At 47.6% G+C, this 20,212-nt stretch overlaps 1 protein-coding gene across 2 annotated transcripts in view; it reads left to right on the top strand.

The window, feature by feature from the left end:
• BACE2 (beta-site APP-cleaving enzyme 2) overlaps positions 1 to 20,212 on the top strand; it is a 48,179-nt gene that overhangs the window by 10,451 nt on the left and 17,516 nt on the right. For both annotated transcript variants that reach the window (XM_018552686.1, XM_018552688.1), the window contains exons 2-4: positions 7,610 to 7,698; positions 14,501 to 14,717; positions 20,067 to 20,195. In XM_018552686.1, the coding sequence (XP_018408188.1) occupies positions 7,610 to 7,698; positions 14,501 to 14,717; positions 20,067 to 20,195 (435 nt within the window). The remainder of the gene's footprint in view (positions 1 to 7,609; positions 7,699 to 14,500; positions 14,718 to 20,066; positions 20,196 to 20,212) is intronic.

Raw genomic sequence — 20,212 nt, 5'->3', positions numbered from 1 at the left:
CATGTTACAGCATGCGTTAGGTACTGGAACCCCCCTAGCTGCAAAAGGTATGACAAAATTGAAAAGGTGATGTTCTAACCACCTATGTCAATTCCTTCTGGACACAAACCTGTCAGAGCTCCCAGAAAATATGGCCGACACACCACAAAGTTCTTAAGTGTCCTTTATCAGCGTTGAGTATGACAGGAGGTGAAATTTAACATCAGTACTTTGTGTTGAGTTGACAGTGTTTGGGGGTCCATGTACAGTCAGTGCCTATCAAGACAAATGGGACAAGTTGAATAAAGTGTGCCGGTGTTTTCATTCCCATATACTGGAAGCTTATAGGAATGCAAAAGCCCCTTGAAGCAGGTCAGAAGGAGGTGAACTGCAGGCCAAATGCACCTGTCATTGAATTGTGGATGATTCCAAAAGCCTGTCACGCTGATTCCATTAACACAAGCCCGTCCACACAGACCCTTACACAGGTAGTTGTTGTCATTACAAGGCACTTTGACAGGATCTGTGAATGGAGAAGCTACAAGTCCCGTCTGCTTCCACATAGTACTCAACGGAATACAAGCGCAGTGATATCACCGCACTTGTAACCGCTTGACACTTCCTCTGTCCCTGTTTCTGATTGTCTGTACAACTGTATGGACATACAGGTGAAACTCGAATAATTAGAATATCGTGCAAAGTTCATTTATTTCACTAATGCAACTTAAAAGGTGAAACTAATATATGAGAGAGACTCATTACATGCAAAGCAAGATCATTCAAGCCGTGATTTGTCATAATTGTGATGATTATGGCTTACAGCTCATGAAAACCCCAAGAACCCCAAATCCACAACCTCAAAAAAGTAGATTATTACATGCAATCAATAAAACAAGGATTGTACATAGAACAATATCGGACCTCTGAAAAGTACAAGCATGCATATGTACTCAGTACTTGGTTTGGGCCCCTTTTGCAGCACTTACTGCAATTACTTTTGCACGATATTCTAATTATTCGAGTTTCACCTGTAGATGGGAGCAACAATCGGGAGCAAACAATCAAACTGGCTCCTATGAAAATAAATAAATGCAAATGTTTTGCTTTTCTGAAGAAGTGTGGAACATCTGAATCTGAGTGTCGGGCATTGAAGCGCTTTTTGAACCCTGCTTCAAATCACTCTGGTGTGAATGGGGTGCCAATGGCAGCGGATGAGAAGTCTACCCGTCTGCCTTGTGTTCTATAACCACAGAGTTCAGAGTGTGAATTCTTGTCCCTTCAGGTCAACATGTGCCTGAATCATGTGAGTAGGGATGCACCGATGCCGTTTTTTAATACGAGCACCGATATTTTGCTTTCGGTACTCGCTGATACCGTTGCTTCCACTGGCATGGAGCCGGCTTCCCGGGCAATCAGGAAGCCGCGGGTGGGTATTGACATGCCTCCCGGCTTACTAAATAACTGGGAAGATGGCTTTCCAGCCAATCGGCATGGAGCCGGCTTCCCGGCCAATCGTGAAGCCGGGCGGCGGGTAATGGCATGCCTCCTGGCTTCCTAAAGAACTGGGAAGATGGCTTTCCAGCCAATCAGCATAGAGTCGGCTTCCCGGGCAATCAGGAAGTCCAGCGGCGGGTAATGACATGTCTCCCGACTTCCTAAATGACTGGAAAGATGGCTTTCTGGCCAATCAGCATAGTCGGCTTTCCGGGCAATCAGGAAGCCGGGTGGAGTGTAATGACATGCCTCCCGTGCTTCCTGATTGGCCGGGAAGCTGGCTCCAAGCTGATTGGTTGGAAAGCCATCTTCCCAGTCAATCAGCATCAAGCTGGCTGTTCGGCCAACTCAATGCTGATTGGCCGCAAAGCCGGCTTCCCATCCAGTCAGCATGGAGCCGGCTTCCTGATTGCCCGGGAAGCTGGCTTCCTTGTTCCCCTACGGCAGGGGTGCCCACAATTTTTTGTGTTGAGATCTACTTTTCAAATGACGAGCTTCATGAGATCTACCAAGTAAAAAAAAAACCTCCCTCGCTCTCTCTTTCCTGGCTGTCTCTTTTTGCTCTCTCTTTCCTGACTCTCTTTGCTCATCCTCCTGGCTGTCTCTCCTCGTTTTCTCTCCTGGCTGTCTCTCCTCGTTTTCTCTCCTGGCTGTCTCCTCTTCTCTCTCCTGGCTGTCTCCTCTTTTCTCTCCTGGCTGTCTCTCTTCGCTCTCCTGGCTGTCTCTCTTCGCTCTCCTGGCTGTCCTCTCTCTCTTTCCTGGCTGTCTCTCCTGTCTCTCCCCGCTCTCTCCCCTGGCTCACCTTGCTGTATTTTGCAAACAGTGCAGGGCAACAGTACTCTGTACACTAATATTCTTTGATGTAATACATAGCACTTCAACCCCAAATATCCACCAGAAAGGTGTCAGGGAGCTTGGCTCAGCAGACTCAGGCTGATAGGTAATCATGTGTGCACAGCTAAATAAATATACTAAAATGTAATAAAGGGGCCGCCATTCTCACCCTTTGTGATCTACCAGCATCAGCTTTGAGAGCTACTGCTAGATCACCATCTACCTAATGGGCACCCCTGCCCTACGGCATTGCCAGTCAGAGGAAATCTTCATCTGACCGGAAGTTCCGGAATCGGAGCATTTGGGCGAGTACAAGTATTTGCCCAAATACTCAGTATCGGCACCGATACTAATATCGGTGCATCCCTACATGTGAGTGCTGATTTTCAATTCGATACTTTGAGGCTACACGGCACCATCTGTGTCATTACTGCAAATACCACAATCGATAACTTTATGGTTACAGCGCCGTATGGAGTGCAGGTGATATACAACAACACTGAGGGGGATTTATCACAATTGGAGCAGCTGTGCATGACAACCAATCGACTTCTATATTTCATTTTTTTTATCTCAGCTGGACAAACTGAAAAAAAAAAGCTGGTTGCCGTGGACTACTGCTCCGGATTCTGTCTGCTCCAGTGTTGATAAATCCCCCCCCCCCCCCCCACATGTGTTTTATAACCGTTGCAAGCCAGCAGTTGATGGTGTGGGCGCACTTGAGCTTAGTTTATATTCTGTAAATCACAATTACCTATTAAAGAAGTCCAATTATACAATATTCCGCTGTGTGTGTGTTGAGATATTTCTGTGGAGCGACATTGTTGATTTGCTTACGTTTTGGCACGGGATCCCGCTTTGTAAAACGCTCGCTGTTTTTATTTTCTCCGTGCAAATTTCCTGAGGATTGGGGGGGATCCTCCGACAGATGGCGGTGTGGCTGGTAGAGACATGATGCATGACACGGCGCCAGGCAGCTCCTTTGACGAAACATATGTTTAAACAGATGAGCTGCTTTCCTCATTATAAAGTGCCAAAAGAACATGATTAACAAAATGAGCGCCAATAATAACATGTAATAACGGCGCGCAAGAACCCAGCCGAGCCGGGCCAGAAAGCCATTGAGTGTGCGGCGCTCGCAAGCCGCTCTCGGAGCAGATGGGCTTGTAATGTAATTAGGAATCTTTGTGTTAAATGAGGCATTATTTAAATTGGCTGCTAATTTTCACATCTATTAACCCGCTGAAAAATATAGAGAGCCGCGAGTTCCTTTTTCAAAGTGATTTCTGGTCGTTGAGCAGTAAAGAAATGTTCAATTCTCTAGCCAGCCAGCTGGAAGGAGATGCTGATGGACGACGATGTGTACGCCTCCTATAGGGAAGGAAAGGAACCCTTTTGTAGTGCCTTTCAGTAGTAGACAAGAAATGGGTAATGTCGCCACTCCAGCTGTGGTAAAACTACAAATCTCATTATGTTGCTGCCCTGAGAGTCATGCAGGTGGCTGTCAGAATGTTGCAATGTTTCACGGGGGTTGTAGTTCCACAACAGCTGGAGTGTCTCAGTTGCCTGTGCAAATAGTCTGCTACAGGTAGGCAAACACGGCACTCCAGCTGTTCTGGAACTACAAGTCCCATGAGGCATTGCAGGACTCTGACAGGCACAGGCATGACTCGCAGATGTATTATAAGATTTATAGTTCCTCCACAGCTGGCGTGCCGACGTTGCCCGTTTCTGGTCTACTACCTATGCCAAATAGCATAACTTAATTTTTTACTATATTCATTATTCCGAGGCTGTCTAACCCTGGGCCAGAGACTAAAAGGCAAAGAGGCCGATCAATGTGCTGTGGAGTAAAATACTAATTGCAATCAGACTCGGCATAAAGCCCTCAAAAAGTTGTAAAAATACCCACCTGAGCCTGCCGGAAATGTAGTGTCTTCGGCGCTTACTATGAGATGATCTGAAAGAACATAGTTATCTTTTGTAAACTACTACTCCCTACGATCCCATACATCATGGAGATGAAAAGAGGGAGACTGGTTTGAACTTGTGATATATTAAAAGGTAGTTTTGGGGTTTACGTAATGTTGGAGGTGTCGGCTCCGGGGCTTTACTTGTAGTTTCACATTTTTGGAAAAACACTTGGCTACGTAAGAGTAAAAAATGGCTTCACATGCCTTGGCCTATTTTATGCTGTCCCTTGCCTTGCTGGGTGTGCGACAGTTTTTAGGAAATTGGAGGACTGTCGGGGGCCAATTCTCAATGAAACTTTCCATTGCGTTGCATTAATGTGTGTTATAGGCAGTGTTATGAATGCCAATGCTCCACAATGGAGGAAAAAATCATGCATGGTAGGGATGCACCGATACCAGTATTGATGCCGATACTGGGCATTTTCACAAGCACTTGATCAGCCATAACATTTTGACCACCTGCCTAATATTGAATAGGTCCCCCTTTTCCTGACCCATCGAGGCATGGACTCGACTAGACCTCTGAAGATATGCTGTGGTATCTGGCACCAAGCCATCAATAGCAGATCCTTTAGGTCCTGCAAGTTGCGAGGTGCGGCCTCCATGGATCGAACTAGTTTTTTCCTGCACATCCCACAGATGCTTGATTGGATTCAGATCTAGACCTCATACTTGTTGTTGTGCTCCTCAAACCATTCTCGAACCGTTCTTAAAGTGTGGCAGGGGGCATTATCTTGCTGAAAGAGGCCACTGCCATCAGGGAATACCGTTTTCATGAAGGGGGTTTCCCTGGACAGTTGTTTAGGTGGGTGGTACATGTCAAAGTAACATCCACCTGAATGGCAGGACCCAAGGTTTCCCAGCAGAACATTGCCCAAAGCTTCACACTGCCTCCACTGGCTTGCCTTCTTCCCATAGAGCATCCTGGTGAATCTTCCCCAAGTAAGTGATGCACACCCAGGTATCCACATGATATAAAAGATGTGATTCATCAGAACAGGCCACTTTCTTCCATTGCTCTGTCCAGTTCTGATGCCTGCGTGCCCATTGTAGGAGCTTTTGGTGGTGGACACAGGTCAGCATGGGCACCCTGACTAGTCTGCGGCTACACAGCCCCAAACGCAACAAACTGTGCACTGTGTGTTCAGACACCTTTCTAATGCAACTTGTATTCATTTTTTACCAATTTGAGCTACAGTAACTCTTCTATTGAAATGGACTACATGGGCCAGCTTTTGCTCCCCACATACATCAATGAGCCTTGGCTGCCCATGACCCTGTCTCCGGTTCATCGGTTTTCCTTCCTTGGACCACTTTTGGTAGGTTCTGACCACTGTGGACCGGGAGCATCCCACTAGAGCTGCGGTTTTGGAGTTGCTTTGAACCCAGTCGTCTAGACATCACAATTTGGTACTTGTCCTTTACAATATTGATATACTTTCCAGGAAACGGCCCGGTCTCTTGTGCATTTTCAGGACGGTCACCCCCGCTCTCCCGGGCTTTTGTATTGCATACAATGCTCTTGTGTCGCTTTGTCTGGCCAGTCTGTGGGTGACAATCGGGTCGTGGGGGGGGACACATGAATGCGTCTTTTCTATACTGCAGAGGAGGGAGCCGTGTAACATTCCTGATCCGCTCACAGGAACTCGGCATATTTCTCACTAACATGAGCTCTGACCTTTCTGTGAGATTAATAGGCCCATCTTCAGCTGAAGGAGGTTTTCCATATATTGCTGTATTAGCATATTTCCATAACTGCTGGATCAGCGCTGTGTTAATCTCTTTCCTGTCAGAGCCGGTGGCCATTTAAACGTTGGCTCGCTGTCAACCTCCCCATTATCACATTCTTCCTAAAACCGCCTCACGCCACGCGCATCTGTCTCCAGGCCTGGGTACCAGTAGTAAATTCACTTCATTAAGTTTGTACATTCCTTTTTGTTTCATTGATTCATGTGCATGGGAAGTATAGCCAACAAATGTCTTATTTTAGTCTGGTAGGAGAGTTTTCATGGAATTGGGGTCCTTTGTGAGACGAGAATAATGTACCAAATGCAGTAGCCCAAAACTAGGGATGCATCGGTCCCCTTTTTTCAGTATCGAGTGCCGATACCGGTACTTCCGCTAGCATGGAGCCGGCTTCCCGGGTAATCGAGAAACCGGGCGGCAGATAATGACAGGCTATCTGGCTTCTTGATTGGCCGGTGAAGCCGGCTCCATGCTGTTTGGCCGGGAAGCTGGCTGAGTGCTGTTTGGCTGGCTCGATGCCGATTGGCCGGGAAGCCAGCTCCATGCTGTTTGGCTGGCTCCGTGCCGATTGGCTGGGAAGCTAGCTTCCTGGCCAAACATGGGGCCGGCTTCCTGGGCAATCAAGTATCCAACAGCCTGTCATTACCTGCTGCCCGGTTTCTTGATTGCCCGGGAAGCCGACCCGGATGCCATTTGGCCGGGAAGCCGCCCTCCCGGCCAATAAGGAAGCTGGTTGGTGAGTCATTACCTGCTGCCCAGCTTCCTGATTGGCCAGGAAGCCGGCTCCACGTTCCCTCGCGCCACTGCCGGTCAGAGGCAATCTCCCTCATTTGCAAGCATAATGGTTATTCCTGTCTACTGGTCTGTCGGTTATAGTGTATGGTGTTCATATCACTATAGTGCCTGGCAGAGACCGGGGAAGATGGGGAGACTGCTTTGTTTCACTTTTTGTGAAAGGTGATCATACCCTTGAAGAGGAATTATGCCAATATTAGAATGACTTGATGAATGAGGACAGTCTGGAGGAGTGAGCGTTCCTGGGAAGGCTGCATTTGAATGCAGACCACCCTAGACTATACCCACGTGTGTTTCTAAGCCTCCATGATTGAAAGAACTGAAATCCAGATGGATCAGGGACGGTCAAACTGGGTTGAAAAGTGCTAGATGATGCTTGTCGTCCTCCAGCGAGGAGATAAGGACCAGAAAACAACACGCTTTGTGTGTTTTTTATACATTTACCATTCAGCGTACATGTTAAAAATGCCACAGGACGCATATTGCTGTCTGCTGGGGCTGTAAATGTTAAATCTCGTTGGGCTCACTTTCTTTAATAGAAGTTTCCCAATCCAAGCCTGAGCAGCCAATATGGCCGATAATGAGGATTCAATGTGCAGACTTTAGTTCTGATTTGATAGGCAGCAGCTTCAATAAATGCCCCCATTGTGTGTTTTGGCGTCTTTTAGCTTTGCCATCCATATTTGAATGTGGTGGGGATCAGCTGGCTGCGTGTGGAGCCCCCTGCTGGGCGTATTGGGTGTTGCATGCTCTGGGACTCACTGGATACATTTTTTGTTTCTTTTCAGTTAAATATTTTGGTGGACACGGGAAGCAGTAACTTTGCAGTCGCCGCAGCTCCGAATCCTGATATTTCCAAATATTATAAGTCAGCAAAGTAAGTGACTTATCATTACTTTACCTTTCAATGTTTATTTGATGGTTGTTGTATTTTTATTGCTTTTGTTACCTTAAAGTAATATTAAACCCCTAATTTTTTATATTTTCCAAAAACAAATCCAGATCAAAGAAATATACACTGTCCAGCAAAGTATTTATTTTCCTGTTTCCCCAAGCACTTACAGTCATCATGTTTTAGATCAGCTCCAACTCTCCCGGAACGGCTTTCCTGAACTTCCTGTCCAGTACAAGATCCTTGCTGTTTGGACGGGAAACTGGCTTCCTAGCCAATCGGCATGTAGGGACAGAACAGTCTCCAGCAGCTGTCCATCAACTTGCTTGGAGAAGGGATGGGATAGGGGAGTGTCTTGCCTTGCTGTGTATTTGTGGAGAGACACACAGCTTACTAGCACACACAAGGGTGGCTCCATAGGACCCTGCAAGGGAAAGGGGTCACCCAAAGATGGGATATCGGGGCCAGTGCTCAGGGAACAGCTGATTCTGCAGGAAACTAACACTTTTAAACATCAAGGTGTAGCAACAATTGTGATTTTATTTAGCATTTGAAAAAAAGTTTAAAAACATTTTGACTTTAATATCACTTTAAATCTGAAGTTTAATCATCTTATGTTTTGCCTTCCCTGGTTCCTCCCCCCCGAATCATCAATGTGCTAATGACATGTTTTCTTTGTATTTTTAAATATAAAGATTTAATAATCTAAACGTCTTGCTATTAACCACCTGAAGTCCGGGGTGCTACACCCGCTTCCCGGCCATTTTTCAGTATCCAGCGTTTGCGGTACTTTGACATTCATTCCGTCATACAACGCCGTGCAGAAATTCATTTTATAAACATTTTTGGGGACGGATAGAGCTTTCTTTTGGTGGTATTTAATCACCACGGGAGGGGAGGGGGGGTTATTTCTTACTATATAATGAAAAAAGTAGCAAACATTTTGGGGGGAAACAGTTTTTCCTTCGTTATGAAACATTTATTATTACCCAATTTTTTGGGGCAAATATAAAAGACGGGGTCACGTCGGGTAAATAGACACCAAACATGTCATAGCTTAAAATTCCGTGCCTGCGAAATCGCAAAAAATACTACCATACCCAAAATTGCCCATAGGCGACACTTTAAAAACGTACCTGCTCATCAGTTTAGTGATGACTGTGATTGATGGCCCTAGAATTGTTGCTCTCACTCCGACGTTTGCAGTCATATGTAACATGTGCCGTAATCGTTGTTTTCACAAGTATGTGCACCCAAACCCTGTTTGTGTGTGTGTGTGTGTGTGTACATGGGAATTGCGGGGGGAATTGTGTTGTTTTTTTATGTGTGACTAATTTTTAAACATGATTTTTTTCTTTTAATACATTTTATTGCTGTCACATAGGAGGATAACGAGTCCCCTATGTGATGGCAAAGTAGATGTGACAGGTCCTCTTTATGGAGACATCAGGGGTCTATTAGACCCCTAATGTCGCCTATAAACTTCAAAGCAGCTGAAGAAGCGGAGATAGTGCTTCATCAGCGTCTTCTATGGCTACAGCAGCAGGCGAACTGACAGGCTGGAAGCGGAAGTGATGTAATACACATCCAGTGATCAGAGGGGAGATCAGCCAGTGGGAGTGTTCTGAACTCCCTTCGATATCAGTGTAGAGACGCGCCGTGCCATTCCCGGGCCCACACAGAGGACAACGGAGTCTGGAACAGCCGGCAGCGCAGGGCCACGCACTTCCATGCACCATACAAGCAACTAGGCGGCTCTATTGCTGGCCAATCGCTTGTAGGTAACAGGCGTCGCCAGCTGTAAGCACTGCTCAAGGTGTATGTTTACCGGGACCCGCTAAAAGGAATCTGCCGTCCGGCCCTTTAATTGCAATGGCCGGCCGCCAAGTTGTTAAAATAGATTCCTGAGGAGTTTACAATATGGGATGTTGGCATTCCAGAGCAATATTTCATCTCCTCACCCACCACCTACTCGTATAAACTTTATACTTTTATTTTTCACCTAACGGTATTTTAAAAATGCGATGCGTTTCGAGGTCTCAGAGCCCTCCACCCCCCAATGCCTCCCTTCAGCGAATTCAAAATTGTATTGGCCACCAATTGCAAAACTATATGAATAGCATGAGATCCAGGTCACCAGACTAACAGCCCCGGCTAAATCAATTTGGTGCTCTGTCCTAAGTGTCCTAAAGTGTCCAACTTCGGCACTCCAGCTGTGCTGAAACTACAAATCCGAACATGCCTCTTCCTCTGGGAGTCATTCCTGTGGTTCTCAGTATTGCATTGCCGCATGGGACTTGTAGTTCCGCAACAGCTGGAGTGCCGAGGTGGCGTACCCCTACTCCAGGGACAAGCTAGGATTTGACTCCTGAATCTCTGTCCACTCTGGGGTCCAGTGCCCCACCAATACATCTCTGCCCATTCTGGGGTCCAGCGCTCCACCAATACATCTCTGTCCATTCGGGGGTCCAGCGCTCCACCAATACATCTCTGTCCATTCGGGGGTCCAGCGCTCCACCAATACATCTCTGTCCATTCGGGGGTCCAGCGCTCCACCAATACATCTCTGTCCATTCGGGGGTCCAGCGCTCCACCAATACATCTCTGTCCATTCGGGGGTCCAGCGCTCCACCAATACATCTCTGTCCATTCGGGGGTCCAGCGCTCCACCAATACATCTCTGTCCATTCGGGGGTCCAGCGCTCCACCAATACATCTCTGTCCATTCGGGGGTCCAGCGCTCCACCAATACATCTCTGTCCATTCGGGGGTCCAGCGCTCCACCAATACATCTCTGTCCATTCGGGGGTCCAGCGCTCCACCAATACATCTCTGTCCATTCGGGGGTCCAGCGCTCCACCAATACATCTCTGTCCATTCGGGGGTCCAGCGCTCCACCAATACATCTCTGTCCATTCGGGGGTCCAGCGCTCCACCAATACATCTCTGTCCATTCGGGGGTCCAGCGCTCCACCAATACATCTCTGTCCATTCGGGGGTCCAGCGCTCCACCAATACATCTCTGTCCATTCGGGGGTCCAGCGCTCCACCAATACATCTCTGTCCATTCGGGGGTCCAGCGCTCCACCAATACATCTCTGTCCATTCGGGGGTCCAGCGCTCCACCAATACATCTCTGTCCATTCGGGGGTCCAGCGCTCCACCAATACATCTCTGTCCATTCGGGGGTCCAGCGCTCCACCAATACATCTCTGTCCATTCGGGGGTCCAGCGCTCCACCAATACATCTCTGTCCATTCGGGGGTCCAGCGCTCCACCAATACATCTCTGTCCATTCGGGGGTCCAGCGCTCCACCAATACATCTCTGTCCATTCGGGGGTCCAGCGCTCCACCAATACATCTCTGTCCATTCGGGGGTCCAGCGCTCCACCAATACATCTCTGTCCATTCGGGGGTCCAGCGCTCCACCAATACATCTCTGTCCATTCGGGGGTCCAGCGCTCCACCAATACATCTCTGTCCATTCGGGGGTCCAGCGCTCCACCAATACATCTCTGTCCATTCGGGGGTCCAGCGCTCCACCAATACATCTCTGTCCATTCGGGGGTCCAGCGCTCCACCAATACATCTCTGTCCATTCGGGGGTCCAGCGCTCCACCAATACATCTCTGTCCATTCGGGGGTCCAGCGCTCCACCAATACATCTCTGTCCATTCGGGGGTCCAGCGCTCCACCAATACATCTCTGTCCATTCGGGGGTCCAGCGCTCCACCAATACATCTCTGTCCATTCGGGGGTCCAGCGCTCCACCAATACATCTCTGTCCATTCGGGGGTCCAGCGCTCCACCAATACATCTCTGTCCATTCGGGGGTCCAGCGCTCCACCAATACATCTCTGTCCATTCGGGGGTCCAGCGCTCCACCAATACATCTCTGTCCATTCGGGGGTCCAGCGCTCCACCAATACATCTCTGTCCATTCGGGGGTCCAGCGCTCCACCAATACATCTCTGTCCATTCGGGGGTCCAGCGCTCCACCAATACATCTCTGTCCATTCGGGGGTCCAGCGCTCCACCAATACATCTCTGTCCATTCGGGGGTCCAGCGCTCCACCAATACATCTCTGTCCATTCGGGGGTCCAGCGCTCCACCAATACATCTCTGTCCATTCGGGGGTCCAGCGCTCCACCAATACATCTCTGTCCATTCGGGGGTCCAGCGCTCCACCAATACATCTCTGTCCATTCGGGGGTCCAGCGCTCCACCAATACATCTCTGTCCATTCGGGGGTCCAGCGCTCCACCAATACATCTCTGTCCATTCGGGGGTCCAGCGCTCCACCAATACATCTCTGTCCATTCGGGGGTCCAGCGCTCCACCAATACATCTCTGTCCATTCGGGGGTCCAGCGCTCCACCAATACATCTCTGTCCATTCGGGGGTCCAGCGCTCCACCAATACATCTCTGTCCATTCTGGGGTCCAGCGCTCCACTAATACATCTCTGTCCACTCTGGGGTTCAGCGCTCCACCAATACATCTCTCCCCACTCTGGGGTCCAGCGCTCCACCAATACATCTCTGCCCATTCTGGGGTTCAGCGCTCCACCAATACATCTCTGCCCATTCTGGGGTTCAGCGCTCCACCAATACACACCCTTCAAGTACGTAGAGCAGAGAACTATCTTCTGCCAATCTCTGACCACCTTATGTAACCTTGTAGCTGGTAATGCCCTGCGGCTTTGTGCATGATCCTCTGTTTAGGACAGGTGTAGGCAACCTCTGCACTCCAGCTGTTGTGGAACTACAAGTCCCATGAGGCATTGCAAGTCTTTGATGGCTACAGGCATGACTATCAGAAGCATGTTGGGATTTGTAGTTTCACCACAGCTGGAGTACTGAGGTTGCCTACTTCTGGTATTGCAGGCAGTTTGCAGAGCAGACGGAAGGAAAAGCAAGATCGGAGAGCGGAGTTTCAGGTTACTTATCTGACTGTGAAGCTGCGAATGTGATAAGATCGGAGGATTTTGTCTAAAGCCTAGAGATCTGTTTTGTTTATCTTCCACACACCTCACACCTCATCCTTGTGCACGGCGACGCACGTAATGGGAACTGTGCTGGTTTCTAGGAAGGCAGTGACACTGCTGCTGATCCACATCTGTGCACAATGTTGACGTGCTGAGAGCCTGCACAGTGCAAATTGTCATTGTGTGAGCGGGGTAAGCTGCAGTCTTGCCTAAATTTAAAGGCATAGTCCACCTTTTGGGGGGAAAAAAATACATTTTGATAATTGAAAAATTATTGAACAAAACCCAAAAAACTTGCATTCATTACATTTTGGCATTCAGGCCTACAGAGCATTGCAACCGCGATCAGTGCAGCGCTTTGCATTGGTTACCCCCAGCCCCAGGTCTGTACAGGAGGTGCGTACCTTCCATTATGGCGCTGCTTAGTCCTTCTGCGGTGGTGGGTGGCGGCAGATGGCACTTCTAGAAAGTTAATTCACAGATTTCTTTGGATGGTACGGCTGTGCTGGCATTGTGTTGGGAACAAAAGTAGCCCCCCTCCAGAAGGAAGGACATTGTCCGCACCAATTCAGAGATGATTTGAGGATCTGCAGCTGAGTGATACACAAATAAGATACATTGTTGTTAATAGTTAAGTTACATTTTTAAGATTTAACTCCTGAGTTAAAGTGACATTAAACCCTCAGATTTTGTAACATAAACCAATACTGTAATGTGCGCCTTACTGTAATCCATGGTAGTTTCCCTTCTCTTTGCTGCTCTTCCTTTTAAATCTGTATCTCATCTAATGCTCTGCAGAACTTTGCAGCAGACTGCCTTGTCTCAGGAATGGACACATGGTGTCTGTGTATAGGTTTGTAACCTGAGCCAGCACTACAGGAAGAGGCACTGAGCTGCAAAGGGAAGTTTTCCCCCAGCATGAGAAGACATGAGGATTTAAAAGGAAGAGCAGCAAAGAGAAGGGAAACTACCATGGATTACAGTAAGGCGCACATTACAGTATTGGTTTATGTTAAAAAATCTGAGGGTTTAATGTCACTTTAAGTGTCACTTTCAAGGTAGAAAATTGTATCTGCTGCTGCAAAAACAATTGTTAAAAATTGGCAGCCGTGTTGCCGTTGTCATGTTTTAACTTCCTGCAGGCGCGCTAACAAAATGTAGCGCAGTATGTTCAGCTACATCAACTTCCATTTCCTTTCCAAAAATGAGAGCAAACATTTCTTCAGTAAGACAAAAGATGTGATATCTTCTCTTCCTGCCATGGCGAGCTGCCCGTTATTTCACGCTCAGATGATATTCCATCACACGAAATTATTGTCAGAAGAAATTTGCATGGTACTATAAAATGATAATAGAATGTTTATACAATTAAATGCTGAGCTCCAGGCAGGTATAAAAGGCACACCTTATTACAACTCACAATTCATGAATACATCATTAATCTCTTCCCTATGGCGCAATGGATATATCAGGCAGCTGGGCCTTAACAGGCTGCCGTATATATGAGCCTATGGGGCTCTGCTGATGTGCACAGACAGCAGGGCAGGCTCTCAGTCATGTTTCCGCTTTGGCAGCCATTACATGATCAGGCCTCCACCTCCCAACGTTAAGACCCAGTTAAAGGGCGGCGGGAGGTGGCAAGGTTTTAAAAAGGTAGTTCCGTTATCACCTATCGCCAGATAATCGGCAGACAACTTTATATGAATCCGGTTTGTGTAATTGTATAAAAAAGTAGCGATCGTTTTGACCTGATTGCATATCGCATGGCGGCAATAATTACATATGTATCCATTTTGCAGCTCCTCTACATTCCAGCCCCTTGGAGTGGAGGTAACAGTCCGGTACACTCAGGGAAGTTGGACCGGGGTTCTAGGGAAAGATGTCATCGGCGTCCCAAAAGGAGTGAATGGGACGTTTTTGGTCAACATTGCTTCCATTTTGGAGTCTGAGAGTTTCTTCATGCCACAGATCAACTGGCAAGGGATTCTGGGACTGGCTTACAGCACCTTGGCTAAGGTGAGTCTGATTTATGGTTTGGATATGTTAATGTTTGTCGTCAAACAGCAGTTTTATGTTGGCACATATAAAGACCGCTATGGGATCCAACTTGACGTGGCCAGATTTTGTCTGTGTTTTTAGCGTTTTGTGTGCAAAAATAGAGTTTATGTACTCACCCCAAAATCCTTTGCTCAGCATAACTCCTCCTTCTACCTGCATGCCTCAGTTTTGTAGCAAGTGAACCAAGAGCATGATCATAGACACAGGGCTGGATCCATGTCCCTCAAAGGATTTTATGGTGAGTTAATTTAAGTGCACAGGAATTATTCACCATGGGAACATCCAAAAGCAGCCCAACTAAGAGATGGGCTGCAGCAAGCAGCTGCTAACAGTCCCAATGTGAAAGAGTCTCAAAGGCTGCCTGAAGGACCAATGCACAAAGGTGACACTGGTTGAGGCCAAACCTCCCAGCTGGTAAGAGGAACATAACATGACCAGGAAGAGAAAACATGGTGAGCCTCACCTAATTCCTGAAGACCAAGAAAACGCCAGCAAGATTAGATTAGGCAGGCAACCTCAACTCTCCAGCTATGGTGAAACTACAAGTCCCATGAGGCATTGCAAAAAACTGACAACCACAGGCATGACTTCCAGAAGCAGAGGCATGAGGGCATTTGTTGTATCACCACAGTAGGAGTGCCGAGGTTGCCCACCCCTGGGTTAGACTTTCCCAGCAGAGCTGAAGAAAAGATGTCCATCCTGCAAGAACACAGCAGGCGTGCTGTTTGTAGGAGGGGTTCTCCTGGGCTTGCCCACAATTTGCTTCCCTGTCGGTTTCCAGTGCTTCTGTAGGCAGCAGTATAACATAAAGGTAAATATTTCCTGTGTCCCTCAATGGACAAAAAAGGAAAAAATACAGTCTGTATCCACAGACTGTGTAGCCTACCTAGGGGGATGCTCTCTGCTTGAAAACCCCCTTCGATCTGCTATTTTGGCAGTATTATCCAACAGTGGTGGGCCTGGAGCTTGGCTTGTCCTCGAATAAGGTGAATCTTTTCAATGAGGGCTGAACAGAGCAGTAGGAGGCAAGGAATCGCACAGTAATGACCTACAGAGCTTGTGTTAGAGAAAACTGGACACCTCAGGTAATGGTCAACCGCTATACAGCAATATACACTGCCTGGCCAAAAAAAGTCACACACACTAATATTTCGTTGGACCGCCTATAGCTTTGATTACGGCACACATTCACCATGGCATCATTTCGATAAGCTTATGCAATGTCACAACATTTATTTCCATCCAGAGTTGCATTCATTTTCCACCAAGATCTTGTAGGGATGATGGGACAGTCGGACCACTGGGTAAAGTCTTCTCCAGCCAGTGTTGTCATGCGGGGGGTGCGGCCCGCACCCGGGTGACACCATTGGAGGGGTAGATGAAAGTAGTCACTCGCACTCCATGATATTAAAGTCAATGCTGTTTATTGACTGAGATAACACACATCTCCTTAGCGACGTTCATTTTGGTGTCACCCCCCCTCTGAAAAGTCGGGTCATGGACCGAACGCCGACAGTATCAGGAGAGAGAGGGGATAAGGTATGCCGCCGGGTGACTGTCCCCTCCTCTCTCTGCCAGCGTCCATCACCAAGATGGCCGCCGGCAGGTATCCAAAGAGTGACGCACGTGCGCGATGACGTCATGCGCTGTGCCGAGTCGGCGGGGTGACACCCGGTAACCGGTCCGGGTGCCACCCAGCCTCGGGACGCCCCTGTCTCCATCACACCCTAAAGATTCTCAATGGGGTTAATGTCTGGACTCTGTGTGGTGGCCAAACCATGTGTGACAATAATGTCTCATCCTCCCTGAACCACTCTTTCACAATGTGAGCCTGATGAATCCTGGCATTGTCATCAATGTGCCATCAGGGATGAAAAAAATCCATTGATGGAAAATATTTATCATTCAGGTTGGCAACTAACCTAATTTTTGGGGACATAACCTTGCTGGACCTATGCCTATTATCCAATGGAAGGCTCCGACCTATTTGCTTAGCTAAATCCAGGTTGTGACTTTTTTTTGGTCCAGTCAGTGTGTGTATATAGGCAAACATTCTCTGTCTACCTGTGTTGGACTTGTAGGAGATTAGTCGATACTTATGTTTGTTTTATGACCGAGTCGTTCACTACACACAGTCAACACGACGTCTACACATATGAAGTCATTTTCCTGAACTGCTTATCTGTGTCCCTCAGAATACATCATACACCCTCATAAGAAACTCCCTGCTTCGTCATCCTTGGAGCAAGGGAGTATAAGGTGTGACAGACTGCTACTCGGTGAAAGGAAAGCTCCAATTTTACTAATCCCCTTCCACTTACCAAAATCCCCTTAAAGGAGAACTATGGGGTTAGGGCTTTTCCCCATAGTTCTCCTTAGGGTAACGGGGGGACACAAACTAGCGTCCTCCCGTCACCCTAAGCTCAGTATACCGCGAGCTACAGCTCGCGGTATACTGAGAAGCAGCAGCAGCCGACAATTATGTCTGGATCCGCCCAACTGTGTGAGTGACAGCCGGCTCTGCCTATCTAAAGGCCGCGCCAGCTGTACCCGCCCCCCTCCCCCGTCCGTTCCGCCAGTCAGCGCTGGAGGATCGGATGGGGGAATCCAGCCCCTCCCCTGTCACAGCAAAGAGCCGTGACAGGATAGAGAAGTGAGCGAACGCCGGTAGTTTTCGCTCACTTCCCGATCTACTGAGCCGACCTGTGACAGTCTCATTGTTAGGACTATGAGGATGAGCGAAAAGCACTCACCTCATAGTTCTCCTTTTAAAGCAGATCTAAACCCAGGAACACAATTTAATGTATTGCAGTTACCAGTCCTGTAAATGTGGTGGCTGCATTAGTTTTCTATTTTCAGGCTTTTTTTTTCTTTTATATTAACCTTGTGATCCTGCCAGTAACAGACTTCCTGTCCTAGGGTGATAACCAGGGATGCACAGATACCGGATTTTGTCGGCATCGAGTACATGTACCAATATTTTGCTTTTGGTACTCGCCGATACTGGTTCTTCTGCTGGTATGGAGGCGGCTTCCCGGGCAATCAGGAAGCCAGCTCCATGTTGATTGGCTGGCTCGATTGTGATTGGCCGGGAAGCCGGCTTCCCAGTCGATCAGCAAGGTGTGGGCTTCTCGGCCAATTAGGATGCCGGGAGGCAGGTCATTACTTGCCACCTGGCTACCTGTTTGCCCAGGAAGCTGGCTCCATGTTCCTCTATGGCACTGCTGGTTAGAGGAAATTTTCCTCTGACCGGAAGTTCCGTTATTGGAGGTAAGTATCGGAGCATTTTGGCGAGTACGAGAACTCGCCCAAATACTCGGTATCGCCACCGATACTAGTATCGGTGCATCCCTGGTGATAAGGCTTACTCACTGTATTGTATCTATGGAGCAGGGACGTGCGGTCAGGGGAGGCAGAGTCTCGCCTAGTATGGAGGATAAAGCTGACTGAAGCTGACAGCTTTTTCTCCATTCAGAGCAGCTTGTAACAGATTGCACAGCAGGGAAATCCTCCCCGATGTGTAACATGTCGTGGACGGAGCGCTGCCTGTTAATTACAGGGCGGTGCGGCACCCGGCTTTTGACAGCTAAGTTAGGTTACACAGCAGAAGGTTTCCCCACTGCCTGTGTAACCTAACCTAGTGAGGCAAGAGCTGAAACCTCCTCTACTCTGTGTTGGAGGCGTGAGCTCTGTGGATGGCTTGGACCAATAGCAAAGCACCATTGGTCCAAGCTGTCCAATCCACAAAAAACATGGAGGACAGGGAGACTCCTCCCTTCTCCCTTCCTCCTCCACACATAGCTTGGTGATCGGGTTGGGGGTGGGGCTTCGGCGTGCTGGGGGTGGGGAATGCCTCACCCAGCATGGAAGGTACCCAACGCCACTGATGGAGGAACAACTTGTGCTTATCGAACAGATATAACATGACGCTTTTAAAAGTGAATTTAAGGTCCATCACACACGGTACAATTTCAACGCTACAATCAACTTTGGAGTTCCCAAGACCATATAATAGGAGGACCTACCTTTTATATATTCAGTTACATCCAGACAGGCCATTGCACTACACAGGTATTGGCAGATCTAATAGAAATTGTACAATCAGATGGTAACGCGAGTGGTGAGCTCTCGGTGTATCTAAACCCAGAAATGTACTAGGAATTTGCAAATGAATTAGCTTCATTTTTCTCCTTACATTCTGCTTTTGTTTTGCACAACGCTACAAAATCAATGGAGAAAGTAAATTAAAATTGGGCACAAAAGTTCAGGCATGAATGCATAAAAAAATAGGTGGGGGTTGGGGGAATAGATTAGGACTGTTGAATAAGAACAGCTTAAAAAAAGTTTTATGCAGTTGCTTTAATGGACATAATGTGCAGATCTAAGAACGCCCTTTTGATCTGCACATAGAAGTCATAGAAGTCTACGTGTGTTGTAACAATGTTAAAGGAGAACTATGGGGAAAAGCCTTAACCCCATAGTTCTCTGTTAATGTTGCAATGTATTTCTCAATGATACCTGCAAATACTGTTTTGTAGGAATCCTTTACAAAGAACTGTTGTACAGCTGAGTGGTGCCAGTAGAACCACCCACAGCCTAAATTTCAGCAAATTCGACAAGGATCCCTCTATGAATCAGCTGGTCCCCTGAGCACTGGCCCTGATTTCCTGTTTTAGGGTGGCTCCTATAGAGCCACCTTCGTGTGTGCTAGTAAGCTGTGTGTGTCTCCACAAGACACTGCCCAGCTACCTCTCCTCCTTCCTTCCTCCCTCCTCCTAAGCTAGTAGATGGACTGCTACTGCAGTCTGGTTTGTCCTTGTGATCTTGTACTGGACAGGAAGTTCAGGGTAGCCGAGCTGAGAGAGTTGGAGCTGTTTGAAAACATGATGACTAAGTGTGGGCAAAAATGAAAAGAAATTCTTTGCAGGGCGATTTGTATATTTGATCTGGATTCATTATTGAAAAAAATGTGAGTTTAATACTACTGCAAGACTGTGCAGTCCTATTTAGTCCAACTGCTATAACAGTAAAGTAGAGGTGAAACTATGGAAATAGGGGGGGGGGCATTATCTGACCGAATAGTTCTGTGACCTCAAGTGGGCTTTAAAGCTGAACACCAGCAAAGTTTAAAGTGGACCTTCTATGAAGCAAGCTCAATATTTAAATCGCCTGCAAAGGTGATTTCATAAAGAAAAAAAGCTGTTGCCAAAAAAAAAAGAGAATGAATGAAATGACAGATTTTTTTTTTCTAGCTATTGCTGAAGTCGTATTTACTGTATAAATTCTTTTATTTTCTGAACTTTGCAGCCCTCGAGCTCCGTGGAAACATTCTTTGATTCCCTGGTAAAGCAGGCAGCTATCCCAGACATTTTCTCCATGCAGATGTGTGGGGCCGGCCTGCCCACGACTGGGGCCGGAATCAATGGCGGCAGTCTTGTAAGTACATCCAGAAG

This window comes from Nanorana parkeri, unplaced genomic scaffold (genome assembly GCF_000935625.1).
Source record: "Nanorana parkeri isolate BGI_ZX_2015 unplaced genomic scaffold, ASM93562v1 scaffold95, whole genome shotgun sequence".
NCBI lineage: Eukaryota > Metazoa > Chordata > Amphibia > Anura > Dicroglossidae > Nanorana > Nanorana parkeri.
Note: the sequence above shows the minus strand (reverse complement) of the source record. Positions and strands in the feature narration are given on the sequence as shown.